Consider the following 21,371-nt stretch of genomic DNA (forward strand, 5'->3'; position numbering starts at 1 on the left):
CACACACACACCCTTGCAGTCCTTCACAAGAGCATGGAAATAAAATGTATTTTGTATAAATTGATTTACATCAGCTAAGAACCTGGTCCAACGTTTCTCATGAATAGCTGTGTTCTCTGCTTGCACGCTGCTTTCTAAGTTGCAAAAACTGAAATGTGAACTATCTTTCCTTACCTATTTAGTTCATGTGATTGATTTTTTTTTTTTTTTTTTTTTTTTTGGTCTTTCCAAAACTAATGTTTGACTGGATTTTAAGAAATCATTGACTTTGGATACTCTTTAGCAATAGCAATCTTTGTGTTTTCCCACAGGAAGAGCAAACATTGTCCAAAACTTTCATTATATACAGCAAATTGGGGGAGATATTTAAAACACACATGGTTAATGCTTTAAGCTGTTTGGATGTTCACCGTAGGTGCAACCATTTTCAGTATTGGCTGTCCTTGTTCATCTATATGCTCTCGTACCCAGCAGTGACATACGTGTTCTCTAGATATGACGGTTCTAATCCATTGATATAGTTTTATTGCTTAGTGTAGTGACTTCATATTGTGACTACTGTTCATTGCAAGAGCCATCTTTTCCCTTTCATGCCCTCAGCAAGCATTTGGGAACAATGTGTTATTTTCAGGTGCAAAGTAGATGACTTTTTTCCTTGCAACAGCAGCATTTTGTGGGTGGCAGAAGTGCTTATGTTCAGTTCATGACAGGTTTCTGCTGCATAATAATAAAAAAACCTAATATTCATCCCTGGTGTCCTGTTGTGTGTGTAAGTGTAACTAACTGTGTCTTCAAAGCAAACAGGCACCAGTAAAGGGCATAAAAAGATACAATGTTTTTATCCTTTCACAATACCATCAGTTGCATTAATGAAATCAATGACTGGCTGAAGTCCAGTGGAAGTGTGTCTGGATGTATGGATAAAAGTCAAACACTGGTTGGAGAGGGGAGAAATTGGCTCAGATCAACGTAAAACCAAGAGAAGGGTAAGAGCTAGGAGCAAGATGAAAATGTTTTAGAGTTACACAACTAATCAAGAGGTGGTAGACTCTATGCAAATGAGTTTTCCCACAGTTAGTAACTGCATGTGTCTGAAGATCAAGCCAACTCATGGTTGACCCTGTTATGGACTATACAGATGGGGAAGGGACTGAACTTTGTACCCCTCTGTTACTTAATTTTGACATATGGCCTGTCTTTCCTATGTGTTAGGCTGCTCTAGAGAGTTGTGCTGCTTTATCTTATAAGAGAATCTGCCTTTATACCGTTTCTTTTTTAATTTCTAAAAGTATTCACAGAAGAAAATTGGTCCAGCCATTTGTAACGTTTATCCGTGGGTTTTTTTTAAGCCCAAAATGTAGTTTTTATAAGCTTGCAAACTATTTTGATGCTCTGGCAACTTAAATTTTCCATCTGTTAGTCAACTGCACAGATCCGTTAAATTCAGACCATCTTTTTTATAGCCTGCAGTTACTCTATCAAGTTTCTTAATTCAGTAACACAGCTCAAGCTATGTGTAATTTGTATATTGCTTCTTGTGGTTTAATACAGAGCAATACACACCAATGCCAGCGAGAAGGGCATCGTCTATGAACCTGAATGGTAGAGCATAGTTGCCCTGTGGCACACTCAAATCAGAAAGAAGGATTTAAATTTTCATGGGCCCAAATTATGCCAGAAGGAAGAGTAGGCCTGGACTCCATCCTTCAGAAAATTTACCCCATACAGTTTCTCTCTCTATGTACTTTCATATTCTTTTAAAAACTGAATAACTTTCTAGTGGTATGTAATGCTATAGTGTAGAGTGGACTTCTGACAGCGATGATCAGCGTTCAAGCACAAAGAGGTTAAGCAAAGCATACCGGGGAGCTTTTATACCTGGTATTTAGTTTTTAATTAATGCTTTGATGTTCTTGTTTCCACCAATGTACCACACCCATTGACTTCAGTGGAATTGTACCTGCATAACTGAGTAGAATTTGGCCCATTGAGTTTGTCAAAATAAATGTCATGTGTCTAACAAAGTTGTTATAGCTTAATGTATCCAAACAGTCAGCTGATCACTAAATGTAACACATTGATGATATTTGTGGAGCTGTGCTGCCACTAGCTTTTAGTTTTTAGTGAAACTGAAGATGATTGGAGGAAAGAAATTAGCAGCTGAGTAGAATTACTTAGGGTAGATGATGGAGCAAATTGTTCAGGTAATGAAGCTGAAATGCAAGGGATTAGAATATTACATAAGTAAAATTGTTCCTTGTTAATTCAGTTTGTGCTCAGATTTTTTTTCGCCTTACACAGCACATTACACATACCTTGTTTGTGTCAATGAATATGTATGACTCCTAATTTCATCAATATACTTATAAACAACAGTTGCAATGACGTATGGCACAAATCACAGCCTTTCAGAAGCAGGTTAGCTCAGTTTGTATTCTTAAAATGAATGGTTAGTCTAACACCCTATTTGAATGTGTGGGGTGAGGAAATTTTGCACAGCCTATGAAGTAGAAAACATCTTTCCCAGATGTAGGAATATTTATTATATTGAGAGGAGGAAGCTCTTTTTACTTGGGTACTGGACTGGAACCCTAGCGATCTGGGCTTAGTTTCTGACTACTATGAACTCCTTGAACAAGTCACTGAAGAGTCAATCTAGCAACTTTGACCTTGCAAGTAGTCCCAGTAATATAAATGGGACTATTTATGTGCTTGAAGTAAAGCACATGCATAAGAACTTTGCAGGATTGGAGCCAAGGTGCTAGGCATGGTTTTAGCCCTTAAGGTCCAATTCAGCAAAGCAATTAAGAAGGTGCATTAATCCATCTCTACGCAGCAAAGCAGGAATCAATGTTATGGGAGCATGAGCACAGACTGCCTGGAAAACTGTTTTCTCCCACCCCCATAAAATTTTTCCAGTCAGACGTTTTTTCCTTAGGAAACTCTAAGCCTCTGCAAAAGGGTTGGGGATAAGAACACTTTTCTATCTTTTTGTTTCCCAGCTCTTTAAGTTACTATTCATTTGGAAAATAGTAAGTGTGAATGTTTGGGGAGAGAAGAACCATTTTTTAAAATCAACTTCTCACTTGTAAGTTTTCTTTCTCATCTGGCTATGTCTAAACTGCAGGCTTCTTTCAGAAGAAGCTTTTCCAGAAAAGATCTTCTGAAAAAAGTCTTACGAAAGAGCATGTCTACACTGCCAAAGCACATCAAAAAAGCTATCTGCTTTTTCGAAAGATAGCATCCACACTGAATGGGCACCATCTTGCATTTAAGCTGTGATTACGATGGGCAAAGTGGCCGCCAGGGCATCTGTGCTTTTTCCTCTTCCCTTTCGAAAGTGCTCCCTCTTCCCTGTCCACGCACACCTTTTTTCAAAAGAGCTCTTTTGGGAAAAGGCTTCTTCCTCACAGAAGGAGGATTACCAATGTTGGAAAAACCCCTCTGTTCTTTCAAAAAAATTTTTTTGAAAAAACACAATTGCAGTGTGGATGGAAGTGAAGTTTTTTCAGAAAAACAACTATTTTTCTGAAAAAATGGTGTAGTGTAGACAATAGCCCCTTACAGCAACAATTTGGTTGTCTCCTTTTGCCAGTAGGAAAAAAATCAAAAAGTGTATAGGGATTTTATCATTTTAAAATGAAAACTTTGGAAAAAAATTGGAATTTGTTTCTCTATTTTTTTTGTTGTTGTTGTTGTTGTTGTTCTGAAAAACTTGGAAAGGAACAAATTTGTCAAATGACATTTCTTACAGAAAAAAATGCTTTTCAGCAGAACCACATTTTTCCTCAGGAAAAAAAAAACCTTTTTTTAATCAGAAAATTTCCTACCAGTTCTGTTGATAAGATACTTAGGTGTTTTGCTGAATCAGAGCCTTACTCTGTTTTGCAGTTTTTCATTTATAAATGAGAATAATGCTTCCTTTGTCTTTTCTGTTTAAACTATACCAAAAAAAATGGGGGCAAAGGCTGTCTGTTGCAATGCCCAGCACAATCAGGCCATGGTCTTCATTTGAGCTTCTGTGCAGGACAACACAGATAATAAAATGTTAAACTTTTAAAGAACCGTAAATTTACACAGCACTTCACAAATGTAGAGTTAGACTCCTCCTCTACCCTGAAGAGTTTACAATCTGAACAAGACAAGACACAGGACAGTATTTCATTAGTTGGAAGGATTTGACAGTTAATAAAGCAGGGTGATAATTTGGAGAAGGAGGGCTTAAGGAAGCACTAGAGAGAAGATTCTTGGTAGAGAAGTTCCGGAGACTGTTCCAGATTTGGGCAGAGGGAAGGAATGAAGCACAGACTGTGCTAAGCTCATGATACCATCTACAGGTGTTGTTAGTCTATAAAGTGCTACCAGACCATTTGTTGTTTAGTCTGTTTAGAGTGTGCATTTGGAATTAGCCTGAAGTAGTCCTACAACTTTATTTTTGAAAATACAGATGTAATGAAACTGCATTAACTAAAACAGATGTCCAGGAGGGAGTCAATAAAACATCCAAATCTAGGGTTGCCAGATGTCCGGTTTTGAACTGGGCAGTCCAGTATTTGAGTTTTCTGATTGGGAAGCAAATTGAGAAAATATAAATGAATAAATATAAATGTCCTGCATTTTCTAAATAAGATGTAATGTAGATTGCGATGTAATGTCAAGTGTGTCCGGTATTTTTGTTGAAACCATCTGGCAACCCTATCCAAATCAAAACATCAGGGATGGATGGGAAAGGAGTGTCCAATGGTTAGTCCATTTGCCTACCACTTGGGAGACACTGGGTCAATTCATTGCTGCACATTTCCTGTGTGGTAATGTGCCACTGTCTCCTGCACAGGACACTCGCAGTGGGGTCCTGGAATATTTTTTTCACAATATGAAATATTCTTAGTATTCAAATGTACCAGTATAAACTATGTCTGTCACCTTGGTATCCATAGCTGTTTCTAAGCAACCACAAGAGTTTATTTTTTCTCCAGTTCACGTGGAAGAAATAATTTGTTCATGCATGAACCAAAATCAGTCTGAGCCACCACCCTGGGAGACTGGATTTGTAAACTGTAATTTAAGCTAATTCTAGTTTAAAACATGAATTACAGTATTTTATATAACCTGAAAAAAACTACTGTATACATGTGAAAACACAAAATAGACACAATTCACATTAATAGTGCAGAAAAATTTGAAGCTGGGACTGGGAGTAACTCAAATTGTAACATATTCTTGACAAGCAAAAATGTTTCCCATGTGTCCTGTTTGCATATGAACAGGATTTTAGCAATGCATATTTATGCCAACGTTAAAAATGGGAAAGGAGAAGCTACCATGTTTTCCTCCTTTCAAGAAAAAAACACATAGCTTATGTACAGACAATTTGCATTCACTAGCTATAAATTAACTGTGTCCTTTAATAACTTTACAGAACGAATATCAACTTGTGATGGGGTTCTATTTTAATATTGATTTGCAAAAGCAACCACTTAAAGCAGTAATTGCTCTGATGTCTTACCTTGCATTAATTTGTAATACAGTTATTGGTTCTGGCAATCCTGAACAATTTATGCTTCAGAAGATCCTTCCACTGAATTGTAGCTCAAAAGTTAAAAGTATAGATGAAGTATTAAATGTTGTGTGATAATTTAAACTAAGTGTACTAAAGATAATCTACGTTATGACAAGTTCAGAGTTCTAAAAATGTATCTAATTTAGTGCCACTACCCTAATATATAATGATCAGTAAATGCTTCCATGGCCAGGGTATAACTGTTTCCCTTCTTGTGTTTTATGTAAATTCCATTTCATTATAGCAGTAGGACATTCCAGACAATGCATTTTAGGCTCATTATTGCCCTTTTCAGACTATTCATCACTTAGCCTTAGGCCAGCTCTGTGAAGGCATGTTACATTCCTCCAGAAACAGAAACAAATTGCAAATGTCCTCTTGCTTAACAATGTGGAAAAAATGACTACTGCATGCTTAAACTTCAGATGAGACTTTAAGAAATGCATTAGTGATAACATACAAACAGTAGTTTATATCATCAGTTTCTACATGTAATGACACAGCAATTACATATTCAGAAGTGGAATATTAAAAATATAATGAGGTTTATCTGTGCAGTTGAGTCTTATTTATTGACTGGTAACAGGTGTTGGAAGGAGATGTTAATTTACAACAGCAGGAAAGAAAGATGGTTTTATTGTTCAGGTACAGAAGTAGGAACTGGAAGATTTATTCCTGAAGTTGTCTTAGAATTTGTAGTATTAGGCCAGTTGCTTAATACCCATGCAGTTTCCTGTGTGTAAAGTAACGATAATGAAATGTCACCTGTTGTGAGGGTGTACTCAGATGGTATAGTAATAACTAATGTCTATCATACATTAATAAAATAATGAACACTTCCTGTAGCTTCTTCATCTGTTGTTTTCAGTATGTGACCAGAACAGGAAAGTGAAATTAAGGAGTTTTCCAAGGCTCCAGAGGCGCTATCTCTTTAAGAATCTTAATATGACACTTTATTTCAACCTGCCATTATAGCTACCCCCAGGAAAATTGTGGGATTAAACATCTGGAAGCAGGAGGTGCCCAGGATAGAATCTGTTGCTCTTGGTCAGAGCCGCATTGCGTGAATGTCTGAGAACCACTGGTACAGGACCGTCAGAGAAGCTGTATAGTTGCACAGTTGCTGATGCTGGTTTCCAGAGCTTAGCATGTAGAAGCTAGTGTTTGAGTCAGGGAAGCAAGTCCCTACTCTTCAGTAGCTGCTTTGTTCACTCCATTTTGTATGGATTGGGGAACGTTCTATTTTGTCAGATTCTTGGAGTAAATTTAAGACCTGTTCATTTAATATTTGCTGGTCCTTCTAATAACATACATGACCCTAAACTGTGGAAAAAAACTGAAAAGAGATGTTGCTTGATTAACAAATATTCATTTAACGCTGTCAGTGTACAAGGTGCTTAATAGCACATAGACCAATACACAATCTCTAATGAGAAAAGCAGACACGTTAGCCTTTTTCTTAGCAAGGGTTCATGCAGTAAATGTACCCCCAAACTATTCAATGATATAAGGTATTTTGAAGTTTACTGTTGGGCAACTATAAATTCAACAAAGTAAGTATAAAGCCTCTCAGAGGCAATCAGGCAATATTTAATGGATTTAAACTCCTTGCTAGAGATTAACTGTTCTCATAGTAAAATAAACGCCATTGTATTTTGGAAAAATTCATGGATGGAATGGCCCCATTTAATTGATTATAGCCTGGTCTCAGATATTGCACAAATCAGTTTCAGAAGTTGGGGAGACGGAGTGTACGAAGCAACAGCACTCTGGAACACACCATTTTTAAAAAAATATGTGTGCATGTGCACAGAGAGTAAATTGAATTCTGTATTGTGAAACACTACTGATGCTTGGTGAAAAGTCCTGACCATGTGTACTGATGGGCTACATCTAGACTGGCATGATTTTCCAGAAATGCTTTTAACAGAAAAGTTTTCTGTTAAAAGCATTTTCGGAAAAGAGCATCTAGATTGGCACGGACGCTTTTCCGCAAAAGCACTTTTTGCGGAAAAGCGTCCGTGCCAATCTAGACGCGCTTTTGCGCAAAAAAGCCCCGATCGCCATGTTAGCCATTGGGGCTTTTTTGCGCAAAACAGTACTGTGCTGTCTACACTGGCTCTCTTGCGCAAATGATTTGTGCAAGAGGGCTTTTGCCCGAATGGGAGCAGCATAGCATTTCTGCAAGAAGCACTGATTTCTTACATGAGATCATCCATGTTCTTGCGGAAATTCAAGTGGCCAGTGTAGACAGCTGGCAAGTTTTTCCGCAAAAGCAGATGATTTTGCGGAAAATCTTGCCAGTCTAGACACAGCCATGGACTTTGAGGATGTATTCCTAGGTACTTACGCAGAACAGACTCTCTGCTAATGTGTTACTGTTCCAGGTGAGCACTTGATGAAATCTGATAGTTTCATAACATGGTAAATTTAATTCTAATTGCTGTTAGTCCAGTAACAAAGCAGTGCTTTCATCGAGCTTATCTGTGGCCCTTCCTCAAGAAAGGGAGAGAAATACAGAGACAGAAGAGAACACATATTGCAGTGCACCTGGAGTACTGCCATGTTTTCCTCCCTCCTTCAGTCTTAGAGTATTAATACACCAATGATTATTGTGAATATGGGATCTTTACTTTAAAATGCTATCAGTATTTACCATATTTATCTGGCTATAAAACTAGCCATGACACTTGCATGTAAAGCGTTCCATTCAAATCCTGGATTTTCAGCTAGGACAAATTTTATACACTTTTTTGAAAAATTCTGAGGAAAGGAGATTGGGGAAATCCTTTTAGTATCGATTTAGTTCTTGAGCCAAAATGTGAACTCCCCACTTCTTTTTGGCTTTGAAATGCTGATCCTAGCCTTGTTGTGGGTTTTTTAACACCTTCTCAAATGACCCATTTTAATAACCTGAAAGCTATTATATAACGAGCAGCCATAATTTAGTCCAAGACTCTAGGGGGACCCTCACAGTTCAGCAATGAATAGTTAATGCAGTATAATGTTTAGAAGATTATTAGTTTTCACTGTACAAATGCTGATCAGGGAACGCTTTTATAAGGTGTTTAAAAGAAAATGTAATTAACTGGTTGCATGCTTCCGTTACAGCTCAAATTGAAATTATTCCATGCAAGATCTGTGGAGACAAATCATCAGGAATCCATTATGGTGTCATTACTTGTGAAGGCTGCAAGGTAAGCTTGAGGGGAGGGGGGAATCCGTGTTTACCCTTTTGAGTTGGATTCTCTCCATTTGTAAATATCAAATTTTGTTTGGCTGTGATGTTGATTGTGTTTGCTTGATAAAGCTAGTAACAAATTTGTAAGTTTAAAATACAGTTTAAGAATAAGCTTGGATTCCTAAGTAATTTTTTTCCAAGCCCTTGGGACAGCTTCCAAAATCATAGGACTGACTTCCCATTGTTCAGTGGATGTGACAGGAAACTGACACTGAATGAATAGAGGAGGTCTAGAAAGATGAGACCTTTCCAACAAGCCACAAAGAATCTGTTGTATGGATTCAGTTAGGTGGAATTTGTGGATTCCTTGATTTTTATGTTAAATATATTATTGGGATTTTGAGGGTTTGGTTGGTGGGGTTTTTTTATGGGGGGAGAAGGGGTTGGCAAGTTGCCAAGAAATGTAGTTGAAAGGTGGTACTTACGATTTCAGGCTTTTACGTTCCCTTTATAAACATATGTTTGTAATTTATTACCCTTACTTTTACATATATTTTATCCTGCATAGAAAACAGCATGAGATGAGAAAAATTGTGGGTGGTGGTGGTGGTGGTGGTGGTGGTGGTGGTGGTGGTGTTGTTGTTGGTTTTTATTAAAGATATAAAACCTTCCTGCTGGCAACTTTTTTTCATTGTGGTGCAATTTATTGCTGTGTGAGGTTTAGGCTTGGTTTTTTTTGTTTTTTTTTTCTCTCCTGAAGTTGAATCTTTTAAACACTACTAAACTAAGATTTCTCTTGCAATGTTAACTCTCTCTTTGTTTGGGGTCAGTATTTTTCAACTCAGATTAAATAAATTCAGCATTAACATTGCCACTAGTGTGGATATGCTGCAAATATGGCCAAATACAGTAATCAGATTGAACTGGTAAAGCAAAGGCTCCCTGTCTAAGGTTACCACCGCCTCCTCCCCGGCTGGTCCATGCCCCCCCACCCCCCTTCTCCTTATTTAGCATCCATGTTACCCAAAAGGACTCACTCATCATCCCAAATTAGCAAAATGAATTGTGGTGGTGTTCCAGTTATGACAATGAATGCCCCTGCATCAAACACCATTTTGAATTCACAGGGAGTAGGCAATCATTTTGTCCCCCTGCCTGGCTAGGACCACCAGGCTGTGTGCTGGGAATAGGCGCTGCTCCATTTGTGGTAAAGGTGAACCTCTGAGGTCCGGTACTCTTTGGTCCATAAACATATGTGGTCCACCAGGACCACGGATGTTGCTGGACCGGAGAACCCCAGCCACAGAGGTTGCCCATGGCTGGCAGCCTGCAGGGCTAATGGCTGGAGGCAGGGAAAATGCTCCAGCCAGAGTGCGGAACCCCGCTGGCCAGCAGTTTGGAGTATAGTCCTGCTGCAGCTAGAGTGAGGCTGGCTTGGAGAAAAGCCCTGCTAGCCTGGGGGCAGGGAGCCCAGCCAGCGTGGGGGGGTTCATCACCCCACCTGGGGCCCGCACAGAGCCCCGCCAGCCAGACCAGGGCCAGCACCCGGGGGAGGGGGAATTCCTGGGAGGAGGCGGGTGCAGGAGACTCCCTGCCCTCACTGACACCCGGCACCCCTCAGCCCCCTGTTCCCTGTGCCCCCTGTTCCCTCTTCCCAACCCCCTCTTCTCACTTCCCAGCCACAGAACTCTGTCCCCACTCATAGAATCATAGAACCATAGAGCTGGAAGAGACCTCAGAAGGTCATCAATCCAGCCCCCTGCTCTAGGCAGGACCAATCCCAACTAAATCAACCCGGCCAGGGCTTTGTCAATCTGAGACTTAAACACCTCTAGGGATGGAGACTCCACTACTTCCCTAGGGAACCCATTCCAGTGCTTCACCACCCTCCTAGTGAAATAGATTTCCTAATCTCTACCCTGGACCTCTCCCCCCACAGCTTGACTCTGCACTTGTCCTTGTTGAACCTCATCAGATTTCTTGTGGCCCAATCCTCCAATTTGTCTAAGTCACTCTGGACCCTATCTCTGCCCTCCAGTGTATCTACCTCTCCCCCCAGCTTAGTGTCATGTGCAAACTTGCTGAGGGTGCAATCCATTCCCTTGTCCGGGTCATTAATAAAGATACTGAACAAAACTGGTCCTAAAACTGAACCTTGGGCACTCTGCTAGAAATCGACCGCCATCCTGACATCGAGCCATTGATCATTCTGTCCCCACTCCTCTGTCCCCAGCCACAGAACTCTGTCCCCACCTGCAGAAACCTGTCCTCTCTCCTCCCAGCATCCTGTTCCCTCTCCCCTGCCCCCAGCTGCAGAACTCTGTCCCCACTGGCACCCTGTCCCCTGCCGAAGCACCTACTAGCACCCTTCCCCAGTACTATTTCCCCTGCTCCCACCAACACAGTTGGGCCACATTAGTGAAGCTTGTGGGGGAGGAGGAGTTGCAAGAGGGGTTTTTTGCATCTCACTTGTGTGGCCCCAACTGACTTTTCTGTGGGTCAGTGACCCCTGACTCAAAACAGGTTCCCTGCCCTTCTCAGAAAGAAAGACAATTCAGAAACACTTTGTGTTTGACATTAGTATTTTATTTAAAAATTAAGCCTGGCCAACAAACCCCCAATTGGGGCAAAGCCCCCATCTGGCCACGGCATCATTTCACTCCCCTTTCCCCAGACCCTACATCTGAGCCTATCATACACTGGAACCCCTTGCCCTGAACCCCTCACATACTCCAACCCAAATTCCTGAACCCTCACATCCAGAAGTCTGTGGCTTGCTTAGTGCCCCAACCCTACATCTGACCCCAATACTGCCCGGCCTGGAGCCCCTTCCCGAGCCAGCGTTCCCTTATCCACCTCCTCCTGCATTCAGATTTCCTCCCAGAGCTTGCACCTCTCACCCCTTCCCACACTCGAATCCCTCATTCGCACCCTAGAGCCTACACAAAGGAACGGCTAGACTGTAGGAGTTATTCAGGATTCCGGAGATATCCCAGAAAAACTCTTCTGCATCCAAGGATGCGTTTGTTCTTCCACTTCTTTTAGTGGAAAAGCAAACATGATCTTTCAGTCACCCCTATATTCATCTCTCCACGAGGAATAAAGGGGCTTCCAAAAGAAGGGTTTTTTCTGACATTTGTTCTGGTCTAGACAGGCCAAATGTTGGAAAAACCTCTTCCTATAGAAGAATTGGGAAAAAAAGCAGCAGTATAAGTGTTGGGGATAGCAGGTGATGGAGAGGAGGAGAATAGACAGGGCAGGGCTTCAAGGAAGGGCGGGGCGGTAGATCTTGGCTTGTTCTGTCATTTAAAAAGTGATCTTGGGTATAAAAAGGTTGGAGATGGCTGGATTGAGGCAAGACTATACAACACACAGACCCCATTTAAGTCAGCTCTGTTGATATTAATAAAATACAGTATTTACCCAATTTCCACCTATATGACAGCACTTGTAATGAGCAATGGCAGTCCAGGACTGTAACTACTAAAATGCATAGCAACAGAAGACTATTCTGTTGACTACTTTTTTGTTTTGGCTCCCACCCCCGGAACGCGTTAAACCCAAACCGTACCGTGGGCCACAATGCTGAGTAGCCCTGCTTTAACTCAACAGTGTGGTCATAGCACTAGTGCCAGGAGAGCTCTCTCCCAGGACTGTAGGAAACCACTTGAATGAGGGGCATAGCTCCCAGGGCTGGACGCATGTCTACACTGGCACTTTACAGCTCTGAAACGTCCAGTGCTCTGAGGAGATGATTTTTCAGACCCCTGAACAAGAAAGCATCAGTGCAAGAAACTTGCCACTGTAGACAAGCCCTAGAAGAGTGCAGAGACTAGGCACAGAATCCCAAGATGCTCCCTCTCTGATTTGCTAGTCTGGTCTCCCTCCAAAGGGCACCAATAATTGGCAAGTAGTGCATGTTCCATGGAAGATCTTGACACACTAGGGTCCATTATTCCTTTTTCAGTGGAAAAGCTTGGTTTTGTTGTTACTGCTGTGGCTGCTAGAGATGTTAACAGTTAACTGGCTACCCGGTATTTGAGGATCAGCCACACAGGCGGAGGGCTGCTCCAGCCCCACCAGGCCCCCATGCGGGACTGCTGTCTCCCAGCCCATTCGGACTGGGAGCTGGCAGCCCCACGTGGGGCCAGAAGCAATAGCCCACAGGTTGCTGCTTCTGGGAGCCACTGCAACTTCCAGGAACCACTTCTCGGGGCATCAAGTGGGGCTGCCACTTTCGACCCCATCTGGGCTGGTCGAAAGCAAGCTAGGCTGGAGCAGCACTTGCCCACAGATGGGGGAGGTGACACTCCAACTGAGCTGTGATGGGTGGGAAGGAAGCTGGAGTGGCCCCCTCCTGCCTGCCCCTGTTTAATCAGTTAACCGGTTAAACTTAATGTTTAACTGCTTAACTAATTAAATGGGATGGTTCATCCCTAGTTGCTGATGCTGTTTGGTTTTGTTTTTTTGTGGGGGAGAGACTAAAAAACAAAAATCACTTGGGTTAGCCCAGTATTTGTCCTGTCCAGATCAAGTGCAGCAAGAGGCAATTTTTTTCCTGAATGAAAATATTGGCTCTTCTGATGCAAGAGAAAACTCCTTCTCATATGCTCCATTAGCCTTCTGAAGGTCTGTCTTTGTACTTGGTGCTACCTGAGACACAAAATCAAGCAAGCCACAACCAGTTAGTCATTGTCCTTCTCAAGCTGTCCCAAAGGCCATGGTTATCCTGATACCTGGTTTGAGACACAGGACGTTCCAGCTTACCAGTACCTCAGTGGCTTCTTATCAAAGTCTTATTCATTTGAACTGGGAGTCCTTTCATGCTCTACCTTGATTTTTCCATAGAATATGAAGTCAAGCACAGGATCTCTGTTCTTTCTGACAAGACTCTCAATGGTCTGTGTGCAAGATATCTAAGGGTGTGTCTAAACTACATGCCTCCGTCGATGGAGGCATGTAGATTAGACAGATCGGCAGAGGGAAATGAAGCCGCGATTAAAATAATCGCGGCTTCATTTAAATTTAAATGGCTGCCCTGCTCTGCCGATCAGCTGTTTGTCGGCAGATCGGGGCAGTCTGGACGCGCCGTGTCGACAAAGAAGCCTTTCTTGATCAGCACAGGTATGCCTCGTGAAACCAGGTTTACCTGTGCCGATCAAGAAAGGCTTCTTTGTCGGCGCGGCGCGTCCAGACTGCCCCGATCTGCCGACAAACAGCTGATCGGCAGAGCAGGGCAGCCATTTAAATTTAAATGAAGCCGCGATTATTTTAATCGCGGCTTCATTTCCCTCTGCCGATCTGTCTAATCTACATGCCTCCGTCGACGGAGGCATGTAGTTTAGACACACCCTAAAAGATCACTTAACTCTACAAGATGAAGATTATGGTCAACCTCTCTATTCCTGTGGCTCAGTGGAACTTTCTGCTGTAAGGATAAAGCTAATGCTAAGGAGACAGCTTCCTTGGGGCTGGTTGCAGACTTTGGAACAAATTCCCACAGGAACTAAAGATGCTCACAAACCTCACCACCTTTCCAAGTACAAAATACATTCCTCTGAGATGCTTTGTCTAACATAAGCATGTAGCAGGATGTACCCATGAAAAAAGTATCACACTGCACACACAATCCAATATTCTACTGAGAAGAGGACAAAAGTAAATAAGCCACAAATAATGTAGTAGGCACATTGCCTAATGCACCAACATGGAATAGAACTGGCCAAATCTTTAAGACTCACAATGTTGTCAATGACCAGAATTGCTTCTCAGTCTAATCTGAAAAACTCATTGACCTCGGAGTTCTTGTGCAAACCTCCACAAAAGGCACTTTTGGCGAAGTTGGCAGGTCTCGCTTTTATCAGTATGTTCAGCTAGGAGGTGCATGGCCATCTGCATGGAGACAGCACGCTGGACAATGCTGCTTTTCCATCTCTGCAAGATATCCTGATCAACCCTTGGAACTCATCTTGGCAGACATAAGTTCATCCATAAATCCCTTCATCCAAATGGCCAGTCCTTCATGAATGTGTAAATTCCTACATCAGTTATCAAAGCACAAGGAGGTCTCTATCTGAATGTCCAACAATCAGAATGAGAGATGCCAGACTGACAGTGAGTCAGGCAAATGTTTTCTTTAAAATGTAAAACTAGTCTGCTCTTGAGAATTCCACCAGGTCAGCTAAGCTAATGGCCAGGAAAGCAAACCAACTCCCAAATAAAACAAAGATCCAAACAATAAAGTGAGAGATGTTCTCCTGTTCTTGGTGCATCCAGGACCATAGTCTGATAACTGCGTACGTGGAGGCAAAACCAATAGCCAGGACAGCTAAACCTACACTCTATTGAAGCAAGTGAATATCATGCCTATCTCATTCATGTCCTTCACTCATTCTTAACATTTGGGGTAAAATGAAGTGTCATGTCTGTTAGGTATCTTGACACTCTGTGTCCATATATTTCTCTTTTTTAAAGGGGGCAGCAATGCACTCACCGAGTTCAAATCTTCTTAACCTTCATGAAAAATATGGGAGTACTGGTAGGAATGACTACATCTACCACAGACCAGGATTCTAAATGCTCTCTAAGCTATGAGCATTTACACTCTGAGGCTACGTCTACACTGGCCCCTTTTTCGGAAAGGGCATGCTAATTTTGAAAGTGGGAATAGGGAAATCCACGGGTGATTTAAATATCCCCCGCAGATTTAAATAAACATGTCTGCCGCTTTTTTTCCGGCTTGGGGAAAAGCCGGAAAAAAAGCGTCTAGACTGGCCCGATCCACCGGAATAAAGCCCTATTCCGGAGGATCTCTTATTCCTACTTCAAAGTAGGAATGGGCTTCAAAGTAGGAATAAGAGATCCTCCGGAATAGGGCTTTATTCCGGAGGATCGGGCCAGTCTAGACGCTTTTTTTCCGGCTTTTCCCCAAGCCGGAAAAAAAGCGGCGGACATGTTTATTTAAATCCGCGGGGGATATTTAAATCCTCCGCGGATTTCCCTATTCCCACTTTCAAAATTAGCATGCCCCTTCCGAAAAAGGGGCCAGTGTAGCTGTAGCCTAAATGTAAAGACAAAGAAGGATTTTGTTTGGGTTCTGCTCCTCCACAGTAGTGGTTACAAATATCACTGGAGAGAGAAAGCTGTTTCAGGTGGTGGACAACTTGGTGTATGTTGGCTTTTCTCAATATGAAACCGTTGGGTACAATTTCTCCACAGTGTGTTTTCCAGCTTTTTGTGGCTGTAATCTCTGCAACTTTCTATGTTCTTACATTACTCTTCACATAATTTAACCTTTTGATTTAAAAAAAAAAAAACCCAAAACCTAAGTTTTAGTTGTTTCACACTGCTTTGATGGGGCAGCTGTTAAGCTAGTGGTTCCAGTCCTGTGTTGTGATTCTTGGGTACAATCTTGTACCCGTATAAAATCCCAGTTCAATGAGATTCTGCACAGATGCAAAAAATGATCCACATGCATCAGATTTCAGAATCTGGGCCTCCAGTTATCATCATTAAGGCCGTGTCTACACTAGGAAAGTATTTCAAAATTACTAAATTCGACTTAATAACTCCCTATTTAACAAATTCAAACTAGCATGTCCAGACTACGGGGAAGCCTTGAAATTAGTCCGAGGCATGCTCTGGTAATGTGGATGTGCTAACTCAGACTTAGAACCCCAAGAATTACTGTTGAGTAATTAGTTTGAATTATTCTGGGGAGGAATTATTTCGAAGTAGCGGCACCGGAGCGTCCACACTACCATTATTCCAAAATAACTATTTTGGAATTAGCTTTACTCCTGGGCTATGTCTACACTGGCATGATTTTCCGAAAATGCTTTTAACAGAAAAGTTTTCCGTTAAAAGCATTTTCGGAAAAGCGCGTCTAGATTGGCAGGATGCTTTTCTGCAAAAGCACTTTTTGTGGAAAAGCGTCCATGGCCAATCTAGACGCAGTTTTCCGCAAAAAAGCCCCAATTGCCATTTTCACGATCGGGGCTTTTTTGAGGAAAACAGTACTGTGCTGTCTACACTGGCCCTTTTGCACAAAAGTCTTTCGGAAAAATACTTTTGCCCGAACGGGAGCAGCATAGTATTTCCTGAAAAGCACTGACGATCTTACATGAGATCGTCAGTGCTTTTCCGGAAATTCAAGCGGCTAGTGTAGACAGCTGGCAAGTTTTTCCGCAAAAGCAGATGATTTTGCAGAAAAACTTGCCAGTCTAGACACAGCCCTGATAAAAAGCAAGAGTACAGATTTTTAATTCTGCAGCCCGTTATTTCAAAATAATGGGCTTGGTAGTGTGGATGCTCTACTTATAAATTTGACCTTGGAAGGCGTATTTTGAAATACAGGCAGTCCCCGAATTACGCGGATCTGACTTATGTCGGATCCGCAGTTACGAACGGGGCTTTTCTCGCCCCGGAGGACGCGAGCAGCGGGACGCCCAGACGCGCCGCGGCTGTCCCGCTGCTGGCGTCCTCCGAGGCTTTGCTCCCCGTCTCCCTAGTCTGCTGGTGGGAGCCCCCCCCCCCCCCCAGCAGACCAGGGAGACGCGGAGCAAAGCTGAGGAGGATGCGGGCGGGACCACGGCGTGTCTTGGTGGTCCCGCCACCCGCGTCTCCCTGGTCTGCTGGGGGGGGGCGCACTAGCTGCGCCCCCCCCTCTCCCCAGCAGACGAGGCTTTTCTCGTCTACGATGCCTGGGGTAGAGCAGCTGTGGCGCTGCCAGGTTGGTCCCGCAGCGCCACTCCTCGGCGCTACTGGACCAACCCAGCAACACCCCAGCTGCTCTGCCCCATGCGTCCCCAAGTCAGTCGCTGCTGAAACTGACCAGCGCTGACTACAGGAAGCCCGAGGCAGAGCTGCTCTGCCCCGGGCTTTCTGGAATCAGCCGCTGATCAGTTTCAGCAGCGGCTGACTTGAGGACACCTGGGGTAGAGTAGCTGGGGTGCTGCCGGGTTGGTCCCCGCAGCGCTGAGGTGCAGCGCTGCGGGGACCTACCCGGCAGCGCCCCAGCTGCTCTGTCCCAGGCGTCCAAATTCAGCCGCTGTTGAAATTGATCAGCGGATGATTCCAGGAAGCCCAGAGCAGAGCAACTCTACCTCGGGCTTCCTGTAGTCAGCCGCTGGTCAGTTTCAGCAGCAGCTGAATCTGGACGCCAGTTCCGACTTACATACAAATTCAACTTAAGAACAAACCTACAGTCCCTATCTCGTACGTAACCTGGGGACTGCCTGTAAAGTCTTAGTGTAGACTAGTGAACATAAGTGTGTCTACCCTCTCAAACCAGTTTGGTAGAAAATTATCTCTAACAACCGCAGTGAAGTTGGCTGTTTTCTTCTCTGTTACTCTTTTTCACCTGTGTGGTTTGAACTTCAAAAGCAAAATGGGATTGTTTAAATCAGTGTTTCTCAATCTTTTTCTTCCTAAAGTACCCCTTTTTAAAAAAAAAAAAAAGTATCCCCAGTACTTAGTTTTCAGACACTAAATTTTTTTCTACCATTGCAACACATTTGTTTAAACAACTTAATCATAGCCGGGCGGGCAATGAAATTTTTGCGTGTAAAAAGTACAAAAATAATAAGGCAGTATGAAACGTAAAACAAAAAATCAGTTTTCTCCAAATTTCAGTTGTGTCGACGTATCTCCCAGACTTCTCTCGAGTACCCTTATGGGTACTTGTACCACTAGTTGAGAAACACTGGTTTAAAAAATGCTAACTTTATTAAACACAGGAAATTTATTTTAATTTCTAACTTAATAGGAAATTAAATGCAAACATCTACGGTAATATAGCATTAAGATTTCATATTTGAAACCACAAAACTGGGAAGATCAAAAGTTAAGATTCCAATAGCAACATTAACTTGGCCATATTCCCATTTTGCAGCACTGTCATCGTTACATTTAATAATATTTAGTAATGTTTTTCTGTTCAGGTTTCAATTTGTTTGTTTTATTATATTCTTTGGCATTTTTAATGAAGCCAAGTTAATGCTGCTCAGGAATCTTTCATTTCCTAACTTCTTGTGATTTTAGCTGTTCTACCTTAATCCTAGTGATTTATATTTAATTTTTATTTGTGTTTTACAAAGAAATAAAATCCTCACTGAACTTTTGCAAGCCGCCTACTTGGGCTTGAATACCTCTTTAAAAACAACTATTTTTTCTGACCAAAAAATTAATTTACTAAAAAGAGAATCCACACCTGTGTTCTAATGCCCTCCCTGGCTACATCTACACTGCAGCACTATTTTGGGATACTGGAGGTATCCTGAAATAACTATTCCACGGCTTTTGAATGCTCCTGTTATTTCAAAATATAATGGGCTCGCTGTTCTGCTGTCGCTGTAAACCTCATTCCACAAAGACTAAGGGATATTTCGGAATAGTGATATACTTCTAAATAAATGCTGTTTAGACAGTGCCAAATTTTGAAATTTAGACAAATGAATTTCCAATTGTGACTAGTAAACCCAATCGTTGAAAACCTATTGAGTACAATCATCAGAAGAGGGAGAATGATTGAGTGCATCTCCAGCTTGTCCCTAAAGAGGGAATCTATTCTCAGGTAATACTTGATATTTTAAAATTCCTGAATAGTTTGAGGGAACTTAAAATGAAATTCTTTGATATTGGGAAACAACATTCTGAATAGGTTTCGAAGGATTAGATAATCATTGCTAAATGTCAGTAACAGTCAATTTCATCTGATATAGAAATTGAAAAATATCAATGCTAATCAAAATTTACACATGGGCAAAAAGTTGAAAATGATGCCTGCGAATTTAGAATTTGATTTAAGGATAAATACTTTGTTTGTTTTGACATGAAATGTTGGCAATATGTGCGTTAATAATTACAAAGCTTTAAACTTTTGGAACTCAACATCTGTCCTTAAATATTTGACACACATGTGAGTGTACACACACACACACACACACACACACACACACACCATTTCCCACAACTGTGAAAATTTAAATTGATAAATTGAAAAAATGTTTAGAAATAAATATCACTATTATCTGCTGAAATTATGAAAAAACAAAAATCAAGCTCTGCCATGCCTACTCCAGAACTGTGCTTTTAAAGCTGTGGATGCAACTTGTTTTTGGATTCTTCTCTCAACAGTGACAAGCTTATGTCTAATTTTTCAGTTAATACATAGGTATGGCCATCCTTATCTGAATTCGTACCTTCCATTTCATAATACTTTTTACTCAAGCACTTAAGGGCGTTTTTAGTGCTTTCAGAAGTTTAAAGGCTCTCAGCCCTCACTTTCTTAGTGCTCTTTGGAGTTGTGACAGAGTCTTGTTTCATTAGAAATACAAATGCAGTATTTCTGTTGTTACTTTGAAGGAGAATACTTCTGTTTTTCTTTTACCTCCATCACCCCTTTTCACTTGGACTTCAATTTATGCATGAATCAGACTAGTTCTATGTTCTCCGATTTTATAATTTTTTGTTGTTTGTTTTTTACTTCACTGAAAGTTGCATTGATTTTGTCTATATTTGCCTTTAAATCCTATTTGGAAGCTGCTTTTTTTTCTTATTTTTAACATCATTCTACCTAAACCAGTTTCCAATAAAAAATTGTGAGCTGTTGCAGGTGGAACCTAACCACATTACAAACTGGGCTTATAAGGAGCTTTGTATAAATCCGCAGTGGACAACCTGCAGCCTGAGGGCTGCATGCGGTTCTGTGGGTGGCCCATGAGACACTTTGTTTACCATTGCCCAAGTGCAGGGTTGCAGGATTCTCCTGGTTTTCCTACCATGTAGTTTTTTCTCTATGGACATTGCTAAGGTGACACTCAAATAAAGCAAGGACATGTGAAGTGAGGTGCATGCTGATTTTACACAATTGTGCGCTCCCTCAACATCCAGTCAAAGCATTGCTATGGTTCAGTCGACACACCCAACAAATTATAGGTATGCAAGTACGCTTGGCAAAACTACCCTATCCTGGGAGACCATCTTGGTTTTGACAGTCTTCCAGCCCATTGAGATGGAGAGCCAGTCATGCAGCCCACTCGCTACCTAGGTTGCCCATCACTGGTATAAACTGATAAAGACACCGTAAGAAAACATGAGGCTTGTGTAATTACAACCAGTTTTGGCTTCTGCATTTGTTTTCAGAGTTATAGTCTTTTTTTAATACTTGCACAAAAATAAATAATTTAGTTGCCATAAAATGGTTACAAGTACAGTTAGAATATTTTCATCCTTTCCATATAACTAATATCTCTTGTTGTGTTTTTAAAAGAAATTTGAAGAGAATTTGGTTTAAAATAGAGAGGGTTTTTTTTTCCAAATTGTTAATTGCTGAGAATATTGCACAACTTAATGATACATGGATGTCTCTAAGTATTAGCCATAAATCATGGGATTATGAATAAGTCTTAGTTGTCACAGGCTTGTGTATAATCATTCCAAAACGTTTGCCATTAGTATGCAGCAAGGCAGCTGTCAGCTGTTTTCTTGTAATTAAACAGCCAATGAGCAGCTAATTAAGACATATGTGTATACAGAAGTGGAAGAGGGTAAGCTAATGAACTGTAGGAATCAATTCATTAAATGAAAATTGTCAAAAGACCAAAACAGGAGATCAGCATTTCAACCTGT

At 41.5% G+C, this 21,371-nt stretch overlaps 1 protein-coding gene across 2 annotated transcripts in view; it reads left to right on the forward strand.

Moving 5' to 3' along the window:
* Positions 1–21,371, forward strand: part of RORA (RAR related orphan receptor A) — a 552,151-nt gene that overhangs the window by 502,237 nt on the left and 28,543 nt on the right. For both annotated transcript variants that reach the window (XM_075897683.1, XM_075897682.1), the window contains exon 3: positions 8,672–8,757. In XM_075897683.1, the coding sequence (XP_075753798.1) occupies positions 8,672–8,757 (86 nt within the window). The remainder of the gene's footprint in view (positions 1–8,671; positions 8,758–21,371) is intronic.

Source organism: Pelodiscus sinensis, chromosome 14, assembly GCF_049634645.1.
Source record: "Pelodiscus sinensis isolate JC-2024 chromosome 14, ASM4963464v1, whole genome shotgun sequence".
NCBI classification, from domain to species: Eukaryota; Metazoa; Chordata; order Testudines; family Trionychidae; genus Pelodiscus; species Pelodiscus sinensis.